The following is an 18062-nucleotide window of genomic DNA, read 5'->3' on the forward strand; positions in this document are numbered from 1 at the left end:
AACTGTTCAAACTAAATAGGCTATAGCAGTTTGGGGCTAGGTAAGAACTTCCTGTGCAGTCTAACTTGAAGGCACATACCTATGACATTAATCTAAGAGCAGCCTTAATAATCTAGAAGACCATACTTAGAATAACACTGAGCTATTCTATCTTGATGATATCAAGAACTTCTGATAATTCACAGGCAGCAATATGAGAAATCTTCAGTCTCTTTTTATGGTAGAATACTCTGTCTTAAACTAGCATAAAGCAAGCAAAAAAACAACAACAACAGAAACAAACAAAAAACACCAAATCAACATTTTTTCCAGGAGAGTATTCCAGGATAATTGTGAATAATGTAGGACTTCTGGGCATTTAAGCTTTCTCCTCATTTTATACCTCTTTATCTTTGTTTTCATTCTATTTTTAGTTTACTTTTAACCTTTCCCACATTCTTCTAAAGCATAACTGTATCTGACATTTTATGTTGTTGAATTTAAATGAATAGATTTGTAGCCAAACTGAGTATTTGATACAATTTAGCATGCAAATAAATCAATGACAGCTTACCACCTTACTGGACTGGTCGACTGAGAAGTAAAAGTTACTTCTGAAGTTACAAGTAGCGTTTAGATGCTTGCAGATGGAGGAGGGATTTATGATAGGACAGCAGACATTATGTATGATCTGCTTTAAGCCTCTTGTTTATTTACTGGGACTTGCATGTTTCCCAGTGAATCACTTTAAAAAAAAAAAAAAAAAAAAAAAAAACAGGCTCTTAAGTAATCTGAAATACGAATTTTCTTTTCACTCTGAAACAGTATGAGTTTTGTTTTCTGTCTTACTGTGTGTATCTTATGTCTCCAGTGCCTCTTTGTTTGTATTTTCTTCTTCCCCTTTTTCTCTGTTTCACACACTTTGATGGCTTCTGTTACTTCTGTTTGTGGTCCCACTGTCAGCCAAACAGGCTGGGCAAGCTGGCTGAGCAGGTATAGTGATGCATGTGTGTGCTTGTAATGTCCTAAAGTCAGTCTGGTTCAGTGGTAAAACTCTATAAGGAATGTATCCTAGTTGAGGGAGTTTTCACTTGAAAGAGGACAAGTGATTTTTTTTCTAAAGAAGTGTTTTGTGTCCGTCTGTCCTTCCCCCCCCCAAAAAAAAAGCACTTGTAGCTGAAATACAAAACCTCTTTCTCAAACATGCAGTATGGGGCTATAGCAAGGAATTATGTTAATGAGTGGTATCTTCCTAAAAAGTAAACACCATAATGCCAATCTGGTATGGCCATCGGTTTCCCTGAGCCTTAGCAGTGCTACAGATTTAGAAAGCAATGCTGTTATAAAGACATTGTTACTGTTCCCTGCTCTGGAGGGGATAAAAAAGCAGCCTAATTTTTCAAAACTTCTAAAATGAGCAGCTATGCTATGTTTCCCTGCATGGGAGAGAATAATCACTGACTCTGCCTACATTTTTTAGCTTAAATATGCATTTCACAGTAGTTTCTAGTTGCCTTGAGATTAAACTCTGCTGGAAAAAAGAAAAAAGTCCCCTGTTGCCATGTTGGGAAATTAATTTATTTTAGGAGTCTGACCTTCCTCCAGAGTTGGTCAGAAGGTTTATCTTCTGACTGCAAGATGTCTGCCTCTGTCTAGGCCATTACTTGCAGGAGCATTGAAAAGATAGCGGATGGTTAGAGGTATGTTTTAGTTGAATGTTTTTTTCTTCAAAGTTAGCAAAACTTCTATGAAGTAGAACAGCTGAGCTTTAGGAAAGGGGTTATGCCCGTGTAGGTTTATGCTCACATACTTTGCACTTGCTATGTAGTGTTTTTAAAAGAGGTGTAATTTTGTAAAACTTTGTAAACTTAAAGGTTTAACTGTATATATACATACTTCACTTGTGCATTGATTTACTAATTTCTACAAATAAATTTACTAATTTCTATTGTAAAATGCAAACATTTCTGAAATTGTTATATAATTGCATAAAACATCAATGCTTTATGACAGTCACTCTAGAGGGTGAGTACTCTGACTATTTTTTTGGTAGATTAGGACAGTACTTTATAAATGTCAGTAAAAGAGGGAGAGGAATTTTTGAGTTTATATGGCTATGAAAATAGGATTTTCTGGCTTCTGTTGATTTTGTTTCGTCCTTTGTATTCATAGGGAACAGCAGGACCAGATCCAACAACGGTCTATGTAGATATGAGAGCACTTCGACATGACAGGTACAGATTATGTTATGGTACATAACATAACATTAACCATTAAATGACTGCAGAGGAGAAAGTTCTATCTCCTCCTCCATCATTTCTTCTGCTCTTCCTTTTTGCACCCTAACTTAAGTTGCTGTCTGTTCATCCATATTCTATAATCCAGACTCATTAGCTGTTTCGTAGTTAACTGTACCACCAGCAAAAGGTGATTTCCCAGTTGGCTGGTTAGTCACAGAATCACAGAAAGATTTGGGTGGGCAGGATCTCAGGACATCCCTCATGCTCAATGCAGGGCCAACTTCCAAGGCTTCAATGCATTACTGAGGGCCAGGACCAGTTTTGTTTGGAAAATCTCCAAAAGTGGGGATTTTCCTTTGGGTACATGTCCTGAGGCTGACATCCAGCTGTAGGACAATAAATTTCTTACTGTTGTCTCCCTTCTTGCAGCTTATGTGCCTGACCTCTTCTCCTTATGATGTACAGCTCAGAGCAATTGGGCTTCATCTTCTCTATAACAATCCTTGAAATAGTGGAAAAATTACAGTTAGCTGTACTTAGACTTTTTTTTTTCTTCAGACAGAACATGTAAACATCATCTGGAATCTTGTTGAGGATACATTCTATCTGTCTTAATTCTGTAGTCAATAATTTTTGCATTATCTTGTCTCTTGGTTAACTTAGCTGATAAAATTGCTGGCATTACCAAGTTCAGACTAATTTTAGTAGTGTTCATACATCATACATATGTTCATACATATTTGTTTCTGTACTTACTTTAAGAAACTTAATATCAATACTTGGTATTGATATAAAAAAATCTTCTTAATTGATTGTTTTGAATCAGGGGCTTATTATTTCAATCAGGGGCTTAACTGGCAGGTTTTTTTTTGACTACTGTTCTGTAATTTTTGGAAGGTTAAATCTTAGTTACTAGAAAACAAGCATCATGTGCATGATCTTCATCTGGCATTTGACCAGATCCATGTAAATTGCTCATTTTTTCTTTATTTAATATAGCACTACGATTTGCCTGAGATACATTGTTAAGTTCAGCCATAGCCTCAAAGCTCCCATGGTGCTAATCAGTTCTAGCCTATGTGTGTTGGTTTAGTAAAATAATGCATAGTGTGTAGGAGCCGTTTCTCTTGTACACCTCTCCTATTGCACTCAATTTTTGCTCCTTCTGCAACTGTAATATCTTCATAAGTTATGCCACTAATGGACAGTGTAATCCTTTTTTTTTTTAGGTTTCTTGCTCCTTACTTTTTGTAATTCCTACTGGGGCTGCTATGGTTCAGTGTGGCAAGCAGAGGTCCAGGAGAGTTCAATAAAGATGATGAAAGTAAAAAATGCTGGTGAAACTGCAACCCTAGAGCTCTTCTGGAATGAGTTATTCATCTCTCTGGAGAGATGAGTTTCTGATTCTTAAAGGAAACGGGTATATGGGAATGCTAATACTAAAGTCTTGAAGACAGCTAGAAACTCTTAACTGTCTTGTGAATAATTGAGTGTCAGAAGTTAAATAAACTTAAATAGACGTGCTTCACGATATCCAGTGTTATCCTATCCTTAGCTGCACTGATATCATGAAACACGTCTATTTAAGTTTATTTAACTTCTATTTAAGTTCATGGATCTCTGTACAAATGCATTTTTCTTTTATTTTCTCAGGGTACGTTTGGTAGAGAGAGGTTCTCCCCACAGTCTGCCACTTATGGAGTCTGGGAAGGTGAGAGACTGAGAGCAATCTTTTTTCCTCACTATCCCTATCTGGATGGTGAACTGTTTCTCTCAGTACAGAGTCTGAGCAATGTCAGGCTGAATGTGCTTCACTAATCACAGTATATCTAGGAGAGGCACTAGAGAGAGCATGACATGAACAGCTGATAAAAGTGAAGCAAAGATTGTAAAATGAAGAAATAGGTAGTATATGTTGCTGTAACTGAAAAAATCACAGGCCTTCACACAAGGCATTTTTCAGGTGTGAAAGATCAGTTCTGTAGCTAAATACAAGCTGCAAAATAGCTGCTTAGAATTTAAATGATTAATCAACTTAGTAGGAAGAACTGATTGATACCCATGGAGTAAAGAGTAGAAAGGGAAGATTTGCATGGATTGACTTCTGTGGCTTTGCATTATTAACTTACCTTTCTTTTGATGAATTCAACTTCTGTTAACTTCAGTTTTAAACCTTTGTTTTCTGTTGAAGATTCTTCCAGGAGTAAAGGTCATCATAGCACACACAGAAACCAAGGGACCTCTGGGAGACTCACATTTAGGAGAGGTAAAGCTTCCGATATTTTGTTTATCAGCAGTGATATCATATATAGATAAATCATATTAGGTAAATTCATGTCATACTTAGACAGCCACAATCAAATTGATGTGGCAAGGAAATGAATTCAGCAGAGAGCTGGAATGGTTCAGATATTTATGTGAATGTTTGCATGGATTTCTCCCTCCTGTGCCAAACTATTGCATGCTAGGACCAGGTGGTATCAGTTAACAAGTCTGTGTCTGATTGGTAGTTACATGAGGAAGTGAGTAGATACTGTGTATCATTATATACTCCATCAGTGGATAGTAGTAATGAGGTAATTTGCTGCTTGGTTTAATCTGTGTTTTATATACATTTGGATTTGTGCTTATTAAGATGCCCTTCTAGTAGAAGATAGCTGGTTGGTGGGTGTCCTTTTCCAGTATGTCAAATGCCTAGTTCATTTTTTCTCTTGACTGTCCCCAATTACATGTATGTAAAATGTTTTTTAATCCTTTTTCCTGGTCATTTACTCTGAGCCAGAAATTAATTATTTTAGTAAAACAGCTCCTAAAATTTAAATCAATAAATTACGCTGCCCAGATCTGGCAAAATCACCTTTATTTGTATTGGAATAGTTCTCTTTTTTTTTTCTTTTTTTTTTTTTTTTAACCCCCTAGATATGGGTGAGTAGTCCGCATAATGCTACTGGTTACTACACAGTGTATGGAGAAGAAGCACTGCACGCTGATCACTTTACTGCTCGATTGAGTTTTGGAGACACTCAGACCATATGGGCTCGGACTGGATACCTTGGCTTTCTGCGCAGAACTGAACTTACTGATGCTAGTGGAGGTGAGAGGAAACAGATACACTTAGAGAAGCATGTGCTGAAACTCATTGGGGTAGCTGAGCCTAGCAAAGAGTAAGCTGTCCTGCAAGATTATCCTGGCTTCCATAAGAGAGCTGAATATAAAAGGAATCTTTACTCTATATACGTTCATTGATTATAATGATACTGGGTAATCATGCAAAAGGAGAAATTCGTAATGCACTTTTCATTTAGAAAGTAGGATCCTCTTCCTTTATATCCATTTAAACAAAATAATATGAGTGTGCTTGTTAAGAGCACTAGAGACTTTCTACTTACTTCTTGCGTAAACCTCTTTTGTACAGAGAGAATACAGTATTTCAGTGCTGATCTAGATAATACTAATAATGGTAAGTCATTCAGCAGTTCTAGGACATGCACAAATATCAGCAATTTCCCAGCCTTTCAGAAGTGAAATGTCTAGAGGAGTAACTTATCCTTATTTTTTTCCAATATATAAATAGTGTTCATCTCCTTTTTTTCTTTCTCTTTTTTTTCTAATTTAAACCAGTGTCTGAACTTGAGAAATGTACACAGATGGAAGAAAAACTTGTTAGCAATGTACCTGCGATTGCTTGTGATTGAACTTAAATGAACAGTGATATCTCCATTGATAGTATCTGTCTCCCCCTCATTGCTGTCACTGGATAAATAGGGCGTTCACAGATACCTTTTATAGATCCTGTAATCGCCCATGATACAAGATAGAACATTTTTTTTTCCACTTCTGGAAATGTGGAGTGGCTCCCTCTTCTGGAGAAAGCTGGTAGTGGAAAGAAAGGGGAATTGCAAGCAGATGTTCACAACGAGAAGTTGCAGATGGCAAGGCACTAGATTACTACAGCACTTTTTTGTGTCTTGTAGCTTTCTAAAAAATCACATATAAAGATATTCCTGCTGTGGAGCAATGTCAGTTGTCCTTAAGTTTGTTAGCATTTGAGAGAACAGCTGTCATAAATTACCACATTATTAGCAAATGTGAATGAAAGATAGTGCTGCTTCCCAGTAGTTTTTAGTCTCGTTACATGACTGAGCAGAATTCTAAAATAGGCACAGAAGAAAAAAGAACAATTCCTTTTGACAGAGTTACAGGATGAGCATGTCAGTTTGGAGAGCGTGTTCTGTAAGGTCTAGAAGAGCTTTGTGTGTTTAACCTAGGAAAGCTAAGGTAATAGGTTTGTTCTCTTCATTAACTGTGGGGAACTTAAGTTGAGAAAAACGTTGCTGTCATGAGAAAAAGTGGGTATAAATTCTTTAAAAAATAAAATAAAAAGGAAATCTCTCCTCCTTTTGATTGGAGAGAAGTTCTTTGGTAAGAATAGTGGGAGGAAAAGATGGATTTTGATTAGTTTTATGAACTGAGATCATGTTATGTAAGAGAAGTAACAGAACTGGATAACAGAAATTATTTTTAGTCTGGTTTCTTTTGCTTTGAGTCAATATACATAAGTGCTAAATGACCTCACAATTCTTCATCTTTAAAAATGGTAAAGCATGATGTGTATTATGGACTTTCTCCTCAGAAGAACCAGCAATGTCTTGTAACATCAGGAATAAGCACGTACAAATGAGGATGTCTGTTCTTCAGATCTGTTGATGTTTGTAATGTCTGTGTTCTGTCGCAGAGAGGCACGATGCCCTGTATGTCGTAGGCTCTTTGGATGAAACACTGGAGCTCAGAGGAATGAGGTACCACCCCATTGATATAGAGACATCTGTAATAAGAGCACATAAGAGCATTGCAGAATGGTAAGAGTTATGGTTCAGTTATTTTTCTGTATCCTTTTATATCTTCCAAAATAGAAAGAATCAAATTTTGCAGGACAGAAAGCTAGATTGAGTTAGTTGAGTCTATAGCAAGATATAGAGTTGAGCTTACTAAAGCCTTGCTTAGAAAATACTGCAGTGAGAATAACCAACTGAAATATAACACCCTTTTTTACCACTCAAACAAACAAACAAAAAATAACAACAATAAAGAACTCCACACCTTCATCAGAGTTTGATCTTCAGTCAAAGACAAGGAGAGGGCACAATATGAACAGGGTGGCAGAACACTTTCAAGTTGTATTGCTGATTTTCACAGTGGTCAGAATGTATGCCCTTGGATGTTGTACATCTCTAGGATTTCTCGAATCATAGAATGATATCTTTTAACATATATTATTCTCATTTTGTACTAATAAGATGATACATGCCATTTGGCTGTAGGTCCTCTTCAGTCACAAAGTGGTAGTGCTTGCTTGTTGTAATTATCGTGTGTCTTTGTCTTCATGGTGGTGAAGATGGGGGGGAAAGTCATACAGGAGGTTGTCTAGGGCAAGGAAGTCTATTCCATGCCTCAATACTTCCTCCACCAAGAAGGAAAGAAGGGTAATGGTTGCAGGCGACTCCCTTCTGAGGGGAGCAGATGGCCCCGTATGTTGGCCAGACCCTCCCTGTTGGAAAGTCTGCTGCCTACCTGGGGCCTGGGTCGGGGACATTACCAGGAAACTTCCTGACTTTGATCACCCCTCTGATTATTAGCCCTTAGTGATAATTCAGGCTGCTAGTGATGAAATTGCAGAGAGAAGCCTGAAGGCTGTCAAAAGGGGCTTCAGGAGACTGGGGTGGTTAGTGGGTGGAGCAGGTGCACAGGTGGTGTTTTTGTCTATCCCTTCAGTGACAGGGATAGATACTGAGTGGATCTGGAAGGCCCATCTGGGGGTCGGCCTCTTTTCACTGATAACTAGCGATAGGGCTAGAGGGAAAGGCCTCAAGTTGCACCAGGGGAGGTTTAGGTTGGAAACGAGGAGACATTTCTTCTCAGAAAGAGCAGTCAGGCATTGGAACGGATTGCCCAGGGAAGTGGTGGAGTCACCAACCCTGGGGATGTTTAAGGAAAGGTTGGACGTGGTTCTTAGGGACATGGTTCTTAGGGTGACATTGCTGGTAGGGTGATGGTTGGAGCGGGTGATCTTGGAGGTCTTTTACAACCTTAATGATTCTATGATTCTCTGAATCTCTGGAAATTTATAAAAGTACATTAATAGCAAGCATGCACACACTGATTGAAATCTCAATGGTACTTATGTTAATACGTAAGTGTAAAGGACTTCTAAATATGTGATTGCATGCATATAGGAGAAAAAGACCCACTTAGAGTTTTTACAGAGACAATTTGAGAAGTGGTTGGCAGAGAATATCCCTAGAACTTACAGCTTTGATATCTCTTGATTTATACATATTCATATTATTATACTGCTTTTTCACATTACGTATATTGTTCAAGTCCTTACACAAATTATTTGCAGTAAGTCTGTCTTTGGTAGCTTCCTTTGACTGTGGTTTGCTTTCTTTTTCTCACCATTAATATTTACATCCTGCCGACAGTGCTGTATTTACATGGACCAACTTGCTTGTGGTGGTTGTGGAATTAGAAGGCTCAGAACAAGAAGCATTGGACCTGGTTGCACTGGTAACAAATGTGGTTCTGGAGGAACATTACCTCATAGTAGGTGTTGTAGTCATTGTGGACCCAGGTGTTATTCCTATCAATTCCCGTGGTGAAAAACAACGAATGCACTTGAGAGATGGATTTTTAGCTGACCAGCTGGATCCTATTTACGTTGCCTACAACATGTGAAACCAGAAAATCACAAGGCTAAAGCACCAAAATCTAGGGACTTTCTGAATAGCATCTGAATTCATTTGTTATGTTTTTAAAACTGTTGAAAAACTTAGGAAAATGGAGATACTAATCTTCACAGACCTTCACCTTTCAGATTGCATTTAATTTCATAAATCCATTATAACAGTTATTGCTGTCTTAGAATGGAGAATTGACTGGAATTCCTGAAGGAAACTTACGAGAACTATCATGGACCAATGTGCTTTGTTTTTTTTTTTTTGTTTTGTTTTTTGTTTTTTTTTACAATAATTATGAATGTCAGTACTTGATGCACTGCATAAAGGGACATAAGGTGGGGTGGGGAGAGTACACCAGCTGTGAGGAAGACTCTTGGAAATAATTCTGAAAGTTGTGAAAAAACATTTGGACTTACCCCTCAATGAGATTGTTTGCAATATATTGGTAGTACCTGGGTTGGGACATAACTTTCAAGATTGCACACATCTCTAGCATATTCTCCTACTGTACTGATAGGAATTCTGCACATATTTCAGGTTTAAAAATGCAGCCTTTTTATTTTAAATCACTGATTCATTCCTATTCAGAAGAAACAAGTTCATTCAAATTCTAGATTCAATCTAACAAGAGTTATGCTGCTGTTCAGCTTTTTTGTACCAAGCAAAAGCAAATACTGCATCTGTAACAAGGTTACATATTGTGCCATGCTAAACTCTGTAATGCTATGAACTTTATAATAAAATATTAAATTAATATTCAGTTTTAACTACTTGATGCAGGAGCCTTCACTGCTCTTGCTGTTGTAACTTTATGTTAAAAGTTGCTTGTTTTCATAGCATTAGTTGTTTATTACTGCCCTGCATAACACCAAGTACTTAAGAACTCATTCCAAAGCCAATAGTCTCTGAATTGTTTGTACAAATGTTTACAAAGCATGATCTTACAGTATGTTTTCCATGAATATCCTGTGATAAAACTTATGTAGTAATTTCTTCCACCGTGGAAAAGATATTCAGTGTTAGGTGGATCTGCTATGGTACAAGCCTTCATCTTTTAGTTCAGTTTAGACAGACCTTTTGTTCAAGCTGAAATAGCCTGGTGGTTGAGTCACGCTGACTAAACACAGTTTTGAAATTTCTGCCTGATCTAATACTGCAGTGAACCTAATTCAGAAAGAGAATGTGAAGTTACTCAAATACTTCATGTGTTTGAAGGTAAGTAAGAGACTAGCAAATAATTATTTTTATAGAGTTAATACGGAGTTTGAGTTACATTCATTTTTTTATATTTTTTTTTTTAGTAATGCTTGGGTTTGGCAAAAGAGCCAGGTTTTTCTGCAAGGCAATTTTGCCTGGATCAGTGCCTAAGAAAGATGGATATCAATATCCTGGTAAGAGGATATCAAATGATTCTTGGTCGAATGAGCTATAAAATCTTCTACAAAGTGCTTTCGTATATATTAGTTCTTTGCCCTCATGGTGTTTGATTGTGGTGTATTATACAGCTGCATACCCTCCTATGACTGTAATTATGTACAGCACGTGTGTAACTTATTGTCTAAGTACAGCAGCCTTTAGCAGTGGACTGTGGGACACTCCTCATAACACAACAGCTGGCAAAAAAAAAAACAAAAAAAAACAAAAAAAAAAAAACTACCTAGCCCCAATTTGAATGTTGTAGTTTTTTAGCAAATAAAACATTGTAAGATTTTTGTATGGAGATGTTGGTTGACAGTGAGACAAGTTGCCTTGTAAAGTAAGACTTAAAACAAAAAAGCATTAAACGTTTCCAAACAGCTGCTGAACGCCTGACTCGCTGCCTGTCGGCGCTCGGCCTGTGCCGCTTTAGCCCCGCCCTGCGCCCGGCCGCCATTTCGCGGCCCCTCCCGCGGCCGCCGCGGCTCCTCCCCAAAATGGCCGCCGGGCGCCGCGGGGCCGTGGTGGCGGCGGTGCGGCCGCGGGCGGTGCGGGAAGGCGTTCGCGCGGGCCGGCGGCCTCGCCAGGCAGCGCCGCGGGCACAGCGGGGAGCAGCGGGGTGAAGCCGTTCCGCTGCCGCAGGGCCTTCATCTCCTCGCACCTCGCCCTCCACCTGCGCTGCCACGCGGGCGAGAGGCGGTTCGGCTGCCCCGCCTGCGGGAGGCGCTTCCTGCAGGCCTCGCACCTGGCGCGCCACGAGGCCGCCCACACGGGCGAGCGGCCCTAAGGCTGCCAGGACTGCAGCCAGTGCCTCGGGCGCGCCTCGCACCTGCAGGCCCACCGCCGCCTGCACACGGGCGAGAGGCCCTTCAGGTGCCTGCAGTGCCAGAAGGCCTTCACGCAGAAGGCGGGGCTGGTGCTCCATGGCCGCCTGCACACGGGGGAGAGGCCCTATGCCTGCAGCAGGTACAGGAAGGCCTTCAGGCAGGGCTCGTCCCTCAAGCAGCACCTGAGGACCCACGAGGAGCGTGAGCCTCACCGCTGCTCGGTCTGCAGTCGAGCCTTCTCCAGGGCCTCCTACCTCCAGCTTCACGTGAGAACACACAGCGGCAAGCGGCCGTACCACTGCTTGGTGTGCAACCAGACCTATGCCAAAATCTCCACTTTTGAAAAGCACTGTAAAAAGCACCAGCAGGAAGAGGAGAGGTCCAGTGTTAGACCTGGTGCAGTGACAAAAGCACTGGCTGGAGAAAAGACTCAAGAACTGCAGCACCAAGATGACGACCGTGAGCAACCTCACCAGGGTGACGGAAGGCGGCAGCAGGAGGAAGGGCTGTAAGAGGTACTAAAATGAGCTGTTCCTTGTCGTCCCCAGTGTGACTGGGGAGAGGTACTGTCTGGTTTAATTTTTCTTGAGTGAAGATGACATGCTGCAGCAGTGCTCCCAGAGAGCATTTCCAAATGGACTTGTTCCTCTGACTTGGAGCTTCAGCGCAAACGCTTTTTTGGGGCATAGCAGACAGGTAGAAACTTGCAGAGGCTGCTTGTAGCCAGTGTCATATGCAGAACTCTGCGTTATGGAAGGGCTCACCCTGTTCACGTGCCCTCGTGAATGTTTTTACACAAGCAGCGCTATCTAACAATGACTTCCAAAGGTTTCTGAGCAACTGAAACACCCACTTTTACAGAGTGATAAATGGATACTTCTGTGTATGTGAGAAATACGTTAAGTTGTAGTTTCCTAAATGAAGATAGGTTTTATTTGAAGAGGAAAGGGAGGTGGCACACCCACAGAAAACAGATGGGTACCAACAGACGGTTTAGGAAACACGCAAGAATTTCTCCTGTAAAGTGTGATTTGTTTTTACAAGCATTGTACATAGCCAGAAGATAGCAACTTTGAGCCTTTTTCATTTTCTGTTAATTACAAGGCTTGTACATAGTATCCAGATAGTGCTGCACTGCGTGTTTTATTGTGACATTACCAAAGCAGCTTAACTCATCAAAACTGAAGAAGACAGGTTTAAAAAAATCCATTTATTTATTTATTTTTTATTTTAGACTAAATTACTGGGCATGGAAAACACTGTAATAAACATGGTAAGCCCCGTTTTCTCCTGAATTAATAAACTGTAGTTGGTTAAGCGAGCTGGTTGTGCCACACTGAGGGAAGGATGTAAGTTGTGGTGAAAGGGTTGCTGTCAAAGCAGAATTTTCAAATACACTCAGTTGTGTTAGGTGGGATTCCAGTGACTACTGAAGATCTGAGCTAGCACATTGTACTGACTTTTTATAAGCTTTATGTCATTCTAGAAACAGTACTGTGAGGCTATTGTAAGCCTTTATTTGTTGCTTACTGTAACCCAGGAATGTATTATAGCAGAAAAAAGGAAGCACTGAGTTAATTTTAAATGCCTGTTCCTAATTTTCTGTACAGAGTTAATGATTTTTTAAAGTGATCTATTTTTTCCCTGCTATCATGTGAATACATGTATTTTGCACTTCAAGGATTTTAAAGCATATGGTTTTGGTTTCTGCAGCATATTCATAACTGTGTTTTAGCAATTTTATGAAAAGGGAATTTATGAAAGCTTGCACACTTTAAGCATTTAAAGAATTGTAGCGTATCCGGTCAGAAATCATGTTAGCGGATAATAGAGCTGAATTACATCTAACTAGTTTACAGTTAATGAAACTGCAACTTTTTTTTTTTTTTTTTTTTTTTTTTAACTTCTTGCACTTTGGGATTTATTTGATGCTGCTTATACTAAGATGTAACTCTTACTGTTGAATTAATGTTTATATTTAGCTGGTTAACATACTTTAAATATTTACATGGCCAGATACGTTAAATGAGATGTTTCTAAGCCAGAGTTTGTTGTCGTGACAAATTCTGTTGCAATTTTTTGCTACAGTCTTTAGATTTTGTTTTGTGACCAGTGTTGTTGTTCAGAAGGAACTAAACACACTGTGTTTTATTTACAGTTCCATTATGCCAATGCTGTAAAAGCAGAGTTCTACCATTTTGTATTTCAGTATATGTTGTTATTAAAATAATATACGCCGCTGTCTTTTCCTCCGGTCACTTTTAAAATCCTGTTCTCACCTAAAATAAGAGCTTGCTTATAGAGGTGACAAACGTTTCCTAGTTCTGTTATTCCTTAAAACTTAGCTTGTCAAGGTAACTGCAAGACGGCAGTTTGTTTTTATTTCTGGCATTTTTGCTTGCCAAATGTGTACATTAGTGCCACAGTGACTGTGATTATACTTGTAATGTTACAGTGGCGAGAAAATACAAAAATAGCCTTAATTGTTTTGGGGTAGGTTTTTCGTTGTTTGGTTATTGAAGTTGGTTTATTTCCTTTGCTTTTAAAACAAACAAACAAAAACACTTTGCATTTTCCTCTTCTAGTTTCCTGCTCTGTCAGCTGCCTTGCTCCAGCAATTGGAAATCCACACTATTCAGGATGCAGGATGACCTCAGACTTGGTACAATAAAAGCCAAGAATATTTCAGAATGAAGAAACTGGAAGTATACTCTATTGCCCTGACAATTGCAGTACAGTAAGTAAAGCTAGGCAAATCGTTTAGATTTAATATCTGGTAGGGGGAATAAATTAAAGCCACAGATCACTCACAGAAATGCTACCACTTTCTTCTGAAATGTACTTTTCAGCTTAATGTAGAGAGGGAGCAGGGATGTGCTTCCATGTCATTTAGACCACCAGGACAGAAGAGCACCTCTCAGCTTGCAGTGTGGGAAATGTGGCGCAGTACTTTGTTTACGTGGTTGTTTTACCCCATCCAAGAAGGTCAGGCTCTTCTCTGAGGACTGTATTTCAATATACAAAATTTTGTATTGAAATACAAAAAAAAGTCCACGTTTGATTTGTGGGAAAACCATATTGTGTTTTTCTGTTTAAATCTATTGGGTACGTTATTTTTTGCACTCTTAGCCTGCAGACTCTATGCTGTGACTCTTCCACATTGTTCTAATTCTTGTCAGAGCCTAGAGTGCGCTCCTTCTTCAGGGACAGCATCAATTGCAGTCCCTGTCTCCCCTCCTGGAGCAGCTGCTGCTGCTTCCGGTGCAATATTGGGATTATAGGGAGCATAACTTGATTCCTCCTCTGAAAAAGGATTCTTATTGTTTACATATAAATTTAAAGCCTCAAATTTTATAAGACCCATATTTTGGCCAAAACACTGAAGCTCCTTTTATTGGCTTTTTAGGCCAGACAATTACACAATATCTAACCATGTGTGGGGTTTTTTGTTTTGTGTTTTTTTTTTTTAGTCTTTTTCACTAGGTTTTGGGTTGTTTTTCCAATTCCTTATCATTCTCTCCAAATGACTGTCTTTAGGCACAATCCCGGGGTCTCTGCCCCCATGCTGCTGACTCTTGGAACCCTTAATCCCCATCTCTTCCTGATGTGCTGCTGTGGACTTTACCTGTCCTGTGTCTGTGGTGTGTCTGTGCTGGCCTCCCTTCTCCCCAGAGCATCTATGATAGAGGTCTGTGTTACCCAACTATGAGACTATAGAGGTCTGTGTTGCCAGCTTCGCAGAGCATCATAGACAGAGGTCTGTTACCAAACTACCCTTTCCAGAGACTGTCACCTTATGTCTGCACAAATAATAGAACTGGGGGGGTTCTGAGCTCTGCTGGGTTTGGTGCAATGTCAGATCAATCTCATCAGTGCTAGCTTCAAACATTGCTGGTGAGGTGCTGTAAGAGGACACACACCTTGGGTATCTAGCTGGCTGTTTCTTTTGGCTGGGATGGAGGCATAACAAAAAACTAAGAATTTCATTAGCCTGTCATATTCACTACCTGAAGAGTGATCTGCCACTGTCAGAGCCTGAAAAACAGTGCTGGTTTTCAGCAGATCTGTTGCTGCCAGTACTGGCACTTTTAAATATCTCCAGTCTGATACTGATGGGAATTTAGTGAGTTAGGTAAGCTTTCTGAGCCTGCCTCAGCCCTGCTGTGATGTCTGCCTTCCCGAGCTCTGAAAACAAGCAGTTTCAGCCCCAAAGCTGAAGTGACTTCCTTTCTCTAGGGCTTGTGTAGTCTCTGGGGACCTCAGGTGTTGGCAGTAGCACTGTGTGCAGGAGGGCTTGGCAGCGGTGAGCTGGTGGCAGGGGCACTGCATGTTTCCCAAACTGTTTTGCTGGCCTCACCCAACAAGTGTGTGTCTCTGCCCGTTCTCTCAGCTGAGGCACCACCTATGTCAGCAAGCAGCGGGACACAGCAGGAGCAGTGCTGTAGTGCAGACCAGGTGGTGCAGATGCCTCTGTCTTTGCAGTCTGTTTCTTTTTCACTTCAGCAAAGTTCTGCTTTCCTCTGTGGGTGCAGTGCAAAGGTGTGTGCTGCACTTGCAGCAGCTGGGGGCACTCATCTCGAAGGAAGACGTGTGCTCTTCCTCCCTGATGAGAGGCACCAGTTCTGCTCTACCTTCTATGTAAGGCAAAGCTCCTGTTTATTTCCAGCCATGGTGTTGCTAAGACAGGATCAGCCTTACTGCCAGCAATGTGTGCATAAACCTCTTGTTTCACCCCCTGATGCTGCTCTGGTTGCTGGCCGGGGGACGGGACAGCCTGCCCTGGGTCTGGCCAGGCGTTGCACTGCAGTTCTCTGCTGCTGCAGTGCTGTGAGGGTGTCTTGGGGAGGGATTCCTCATGTGTGAGCACTGGCAGTGCAGTGGGGCAAAAGGCAGGTGGGTGCCAGACAGCCTCACCTGCAGAGCCTTGTGCAGCGCATTAAACCACTCTGCTAACCTCAGGTTCAGGTCTGAGGCAGGGTTGTGAGCATTACAGCTCCCCTAACCTTGGGATGCTCTGGGACAGACAGTGTCCTCGGGCACTGTCCTCACACATGGCCTTAGGTCTGTACAAGTGCTCGAAATGGCTGACAGAGAGCAGTAGCAGGAACTGGTGAGAATGTTAAAAATGTGGTAGAAGTAACTTGGATGCTAAACAAGTTCTCGGCAAATGAGTGCTACCCTAGCATGGCAGAATTGCCTTTTTAAATTCCTGATGGAGCAAGAGATACCTTTCTTGTATGCATGTTTCTGACTGAGTGTCCTCTTTCCTCCTCGTGAGGAGGCAGATAAGCTGGTCTCTGCTGGAAGGCAGGGCATTCTGCTTATGGAATCTTTGTGAAGTAAAAAACCATGGCGACATCCACAGTCATCTTTATTGTGAATTTATGAGTAGAGATGTTGCTGTGTTGTTCCTGTGCGTGAATGCCTAACTTACAGGTGTGTCTGGTCTGGATGGCAGGTGCAGACTGAAAAAAGACGGGCACAGGCTTCAGGGAAATTGTCCTAGGCTCAGTTTGGGCTCTGCAGAGGCTCATCAGTGCAAGCCTGAGGATGACCCTGCCAGAAGCAGACACATCCCGAATGGCAGCAATCCTACTGAGGTGCACTGTGTTCCTTTGGCCTCGCAGTTTGGGCAGCCTGGTGGAGCACAGTGGGGGCAACAGCCCTGAGCTTTTTGACTGGCAGCAGTGGTGCCAGGGAGGAGTTGAATCGATGCCCAGTTATCAGCCTACTGCCAGCGTGTGCCATGGTGGCACTCCCGGCTGTGTCCTTCAGATTCCCCTCTGACAGTGCGTAGTAGCCATAGAGGTGCACAGAGCCTGGGACAAAAGGACACATTTTTCACTAGAGCCCAGTTGTGGCCTAGATAACAAAACATTTTTATTGTCATTGTTTCCACACACTCTGGAGGCTGCAGGTGGTAATGTTGTATGGATTCCCCTTTTCCTTGGGCTGAGCCTGGAGACCTTACCAAGGTGCATTCCAGGCACAGAAACTGCCCCCAGCCCAGGAGCCTCGTGTGCTTTCACTTCCAGTTCTGCAGGCTGCTAAAAGCAGGAGGGTTCATGGGTGAGAGAAAAGCTTGGTCTGTTACATGGTTATGCTTTGCCTTTCAAACTAGGAGTGTCTCAAGTTGCCAAGAGCTGCATGGTCTCTGCTGAGCCCCTGTGATGGGACTGGGTTAGTACCACGTGCAAGGTGGTCAGAGCCCACAGCATCACCAGGAGCCTTTCCACTGAGGCCAGTGGGCTCAGAGACAAGCTTCTGTAACCAGCCCCTCTGCGTTACCCCCCCACCTCAGGTCTTGAGTTTTCCTTCTCCTTTGGCAAACAACCCCAGATTGCAGTGGCCACTTGCCTCCAGCCCCATGCTTGTCCCTTGTGTACAGCACCAGGGACTGAGTTTGAGATGAGGCATTCGTGCACACTGCATCCAACCCGGCGGGCACTGGTCAAGAGGCTTTCCTGAGCCACCTGGGTGCTTCTACTCACAAAGCTGCAGGACTTAATAAGCTGCTTAAGACTAGCACAAGCTTAACTCCAAGGAGCCCCTAAGCATACCCAGTCTTTCTTTCCCAGGAGACGTGGTACTGCTCTGCATCTCTCCAGCTTGAGTGGGAGGTGCTCAGCTGCTCCCCACTGGCTCACTCATGCTCAAAGAACTCATGGCAAGCAGCGGTGACCATGGCGATGAAGGCTACAAACTCCTGGAAGTCACACTCTGCATCCCCATTGCTGTCCAGCGCCTCCATGACTTTGTCCACAGTCTCCTGGTCTTTGATCTCCTGAAGGGATAGAAACAGACAGCCGAAGCTGGGAAGGATCAAAGCGAGAGGCCTGGGCAGTAAGATGTCCCTGTTTCTT

General features: G+C 41.7%; 2 protein-coding genes across 8 annotated transcripts in view; one reads left to right on the forward strand and one right to left on the reverse strand.

The window, feature by feature from the left end:
* The window catches only part of DIP2A (disco interacting protein 2 homolog A), a 98223-nt gene extending 89255 nt beyond the window's left edge, over positions 1-8968 (forward strand). For both annotated transcript variants that reach the window (XM_082763639.1, XM_082763640.1), the window contains exons 33-38: positions 2152-2213; positions 3873-3930; positions 4411-4485; positions 5139-5313; positions 6955-7078; positions 8702-8968. In XM_082763639.1, the coding sequence (XP_082619765.1) occupies positions 2152-2213; positions 3873-3930; positions 4411-4485; positions 5139-5313; positions 6955-7078; positions 8702-8954 (747 nt within the window). In that variant the 3' untranslated portion in view covers positions 8955-8968. The remainder of the gene's footprint in view (positions 1-2151; positions 2214-3872; positions 3931-4410; positions 4486-5138; positions 5314-6954; positions 7079-8701) is intronic.
* The window catches only part of S100B (S100 calcium binding protein B), a 32549-nt gene continuing 20182 nt past the window's right edge, over positions 5696-18062 (reverse strand). For 5 of the 6 annotated variants that reach the window (XM_082763646.1, XM_082763650.1, XM_082763648.1 and 2 more), the window contains one exon: positions 14910-17983. In XM_082763646.1, coding sequence (XP_082619772.1) covers positions 17843-17983 — 141 coding nt within the window. In that variant the 3' untranslated portion in view covers positions 14910-17842. Of the gene's footprint in view, positions 7045-14909; positions 17984-18062 lie in introns of those variants that run through there. The other variant, XR_014317812.1, reaches the window with a different exon arrangement.

Source organism: Aythya marila (assembly GCF_965140915.1).
Source record: "Aythya marila genome assembly, chromosome: 6".
Taxonomy (NCBI): domain Eukaryota; kingdom Metazoa; phylum Chordata; class Aves; order Anseriformes; family Anatidae; genus Aythya; species Aythya marila.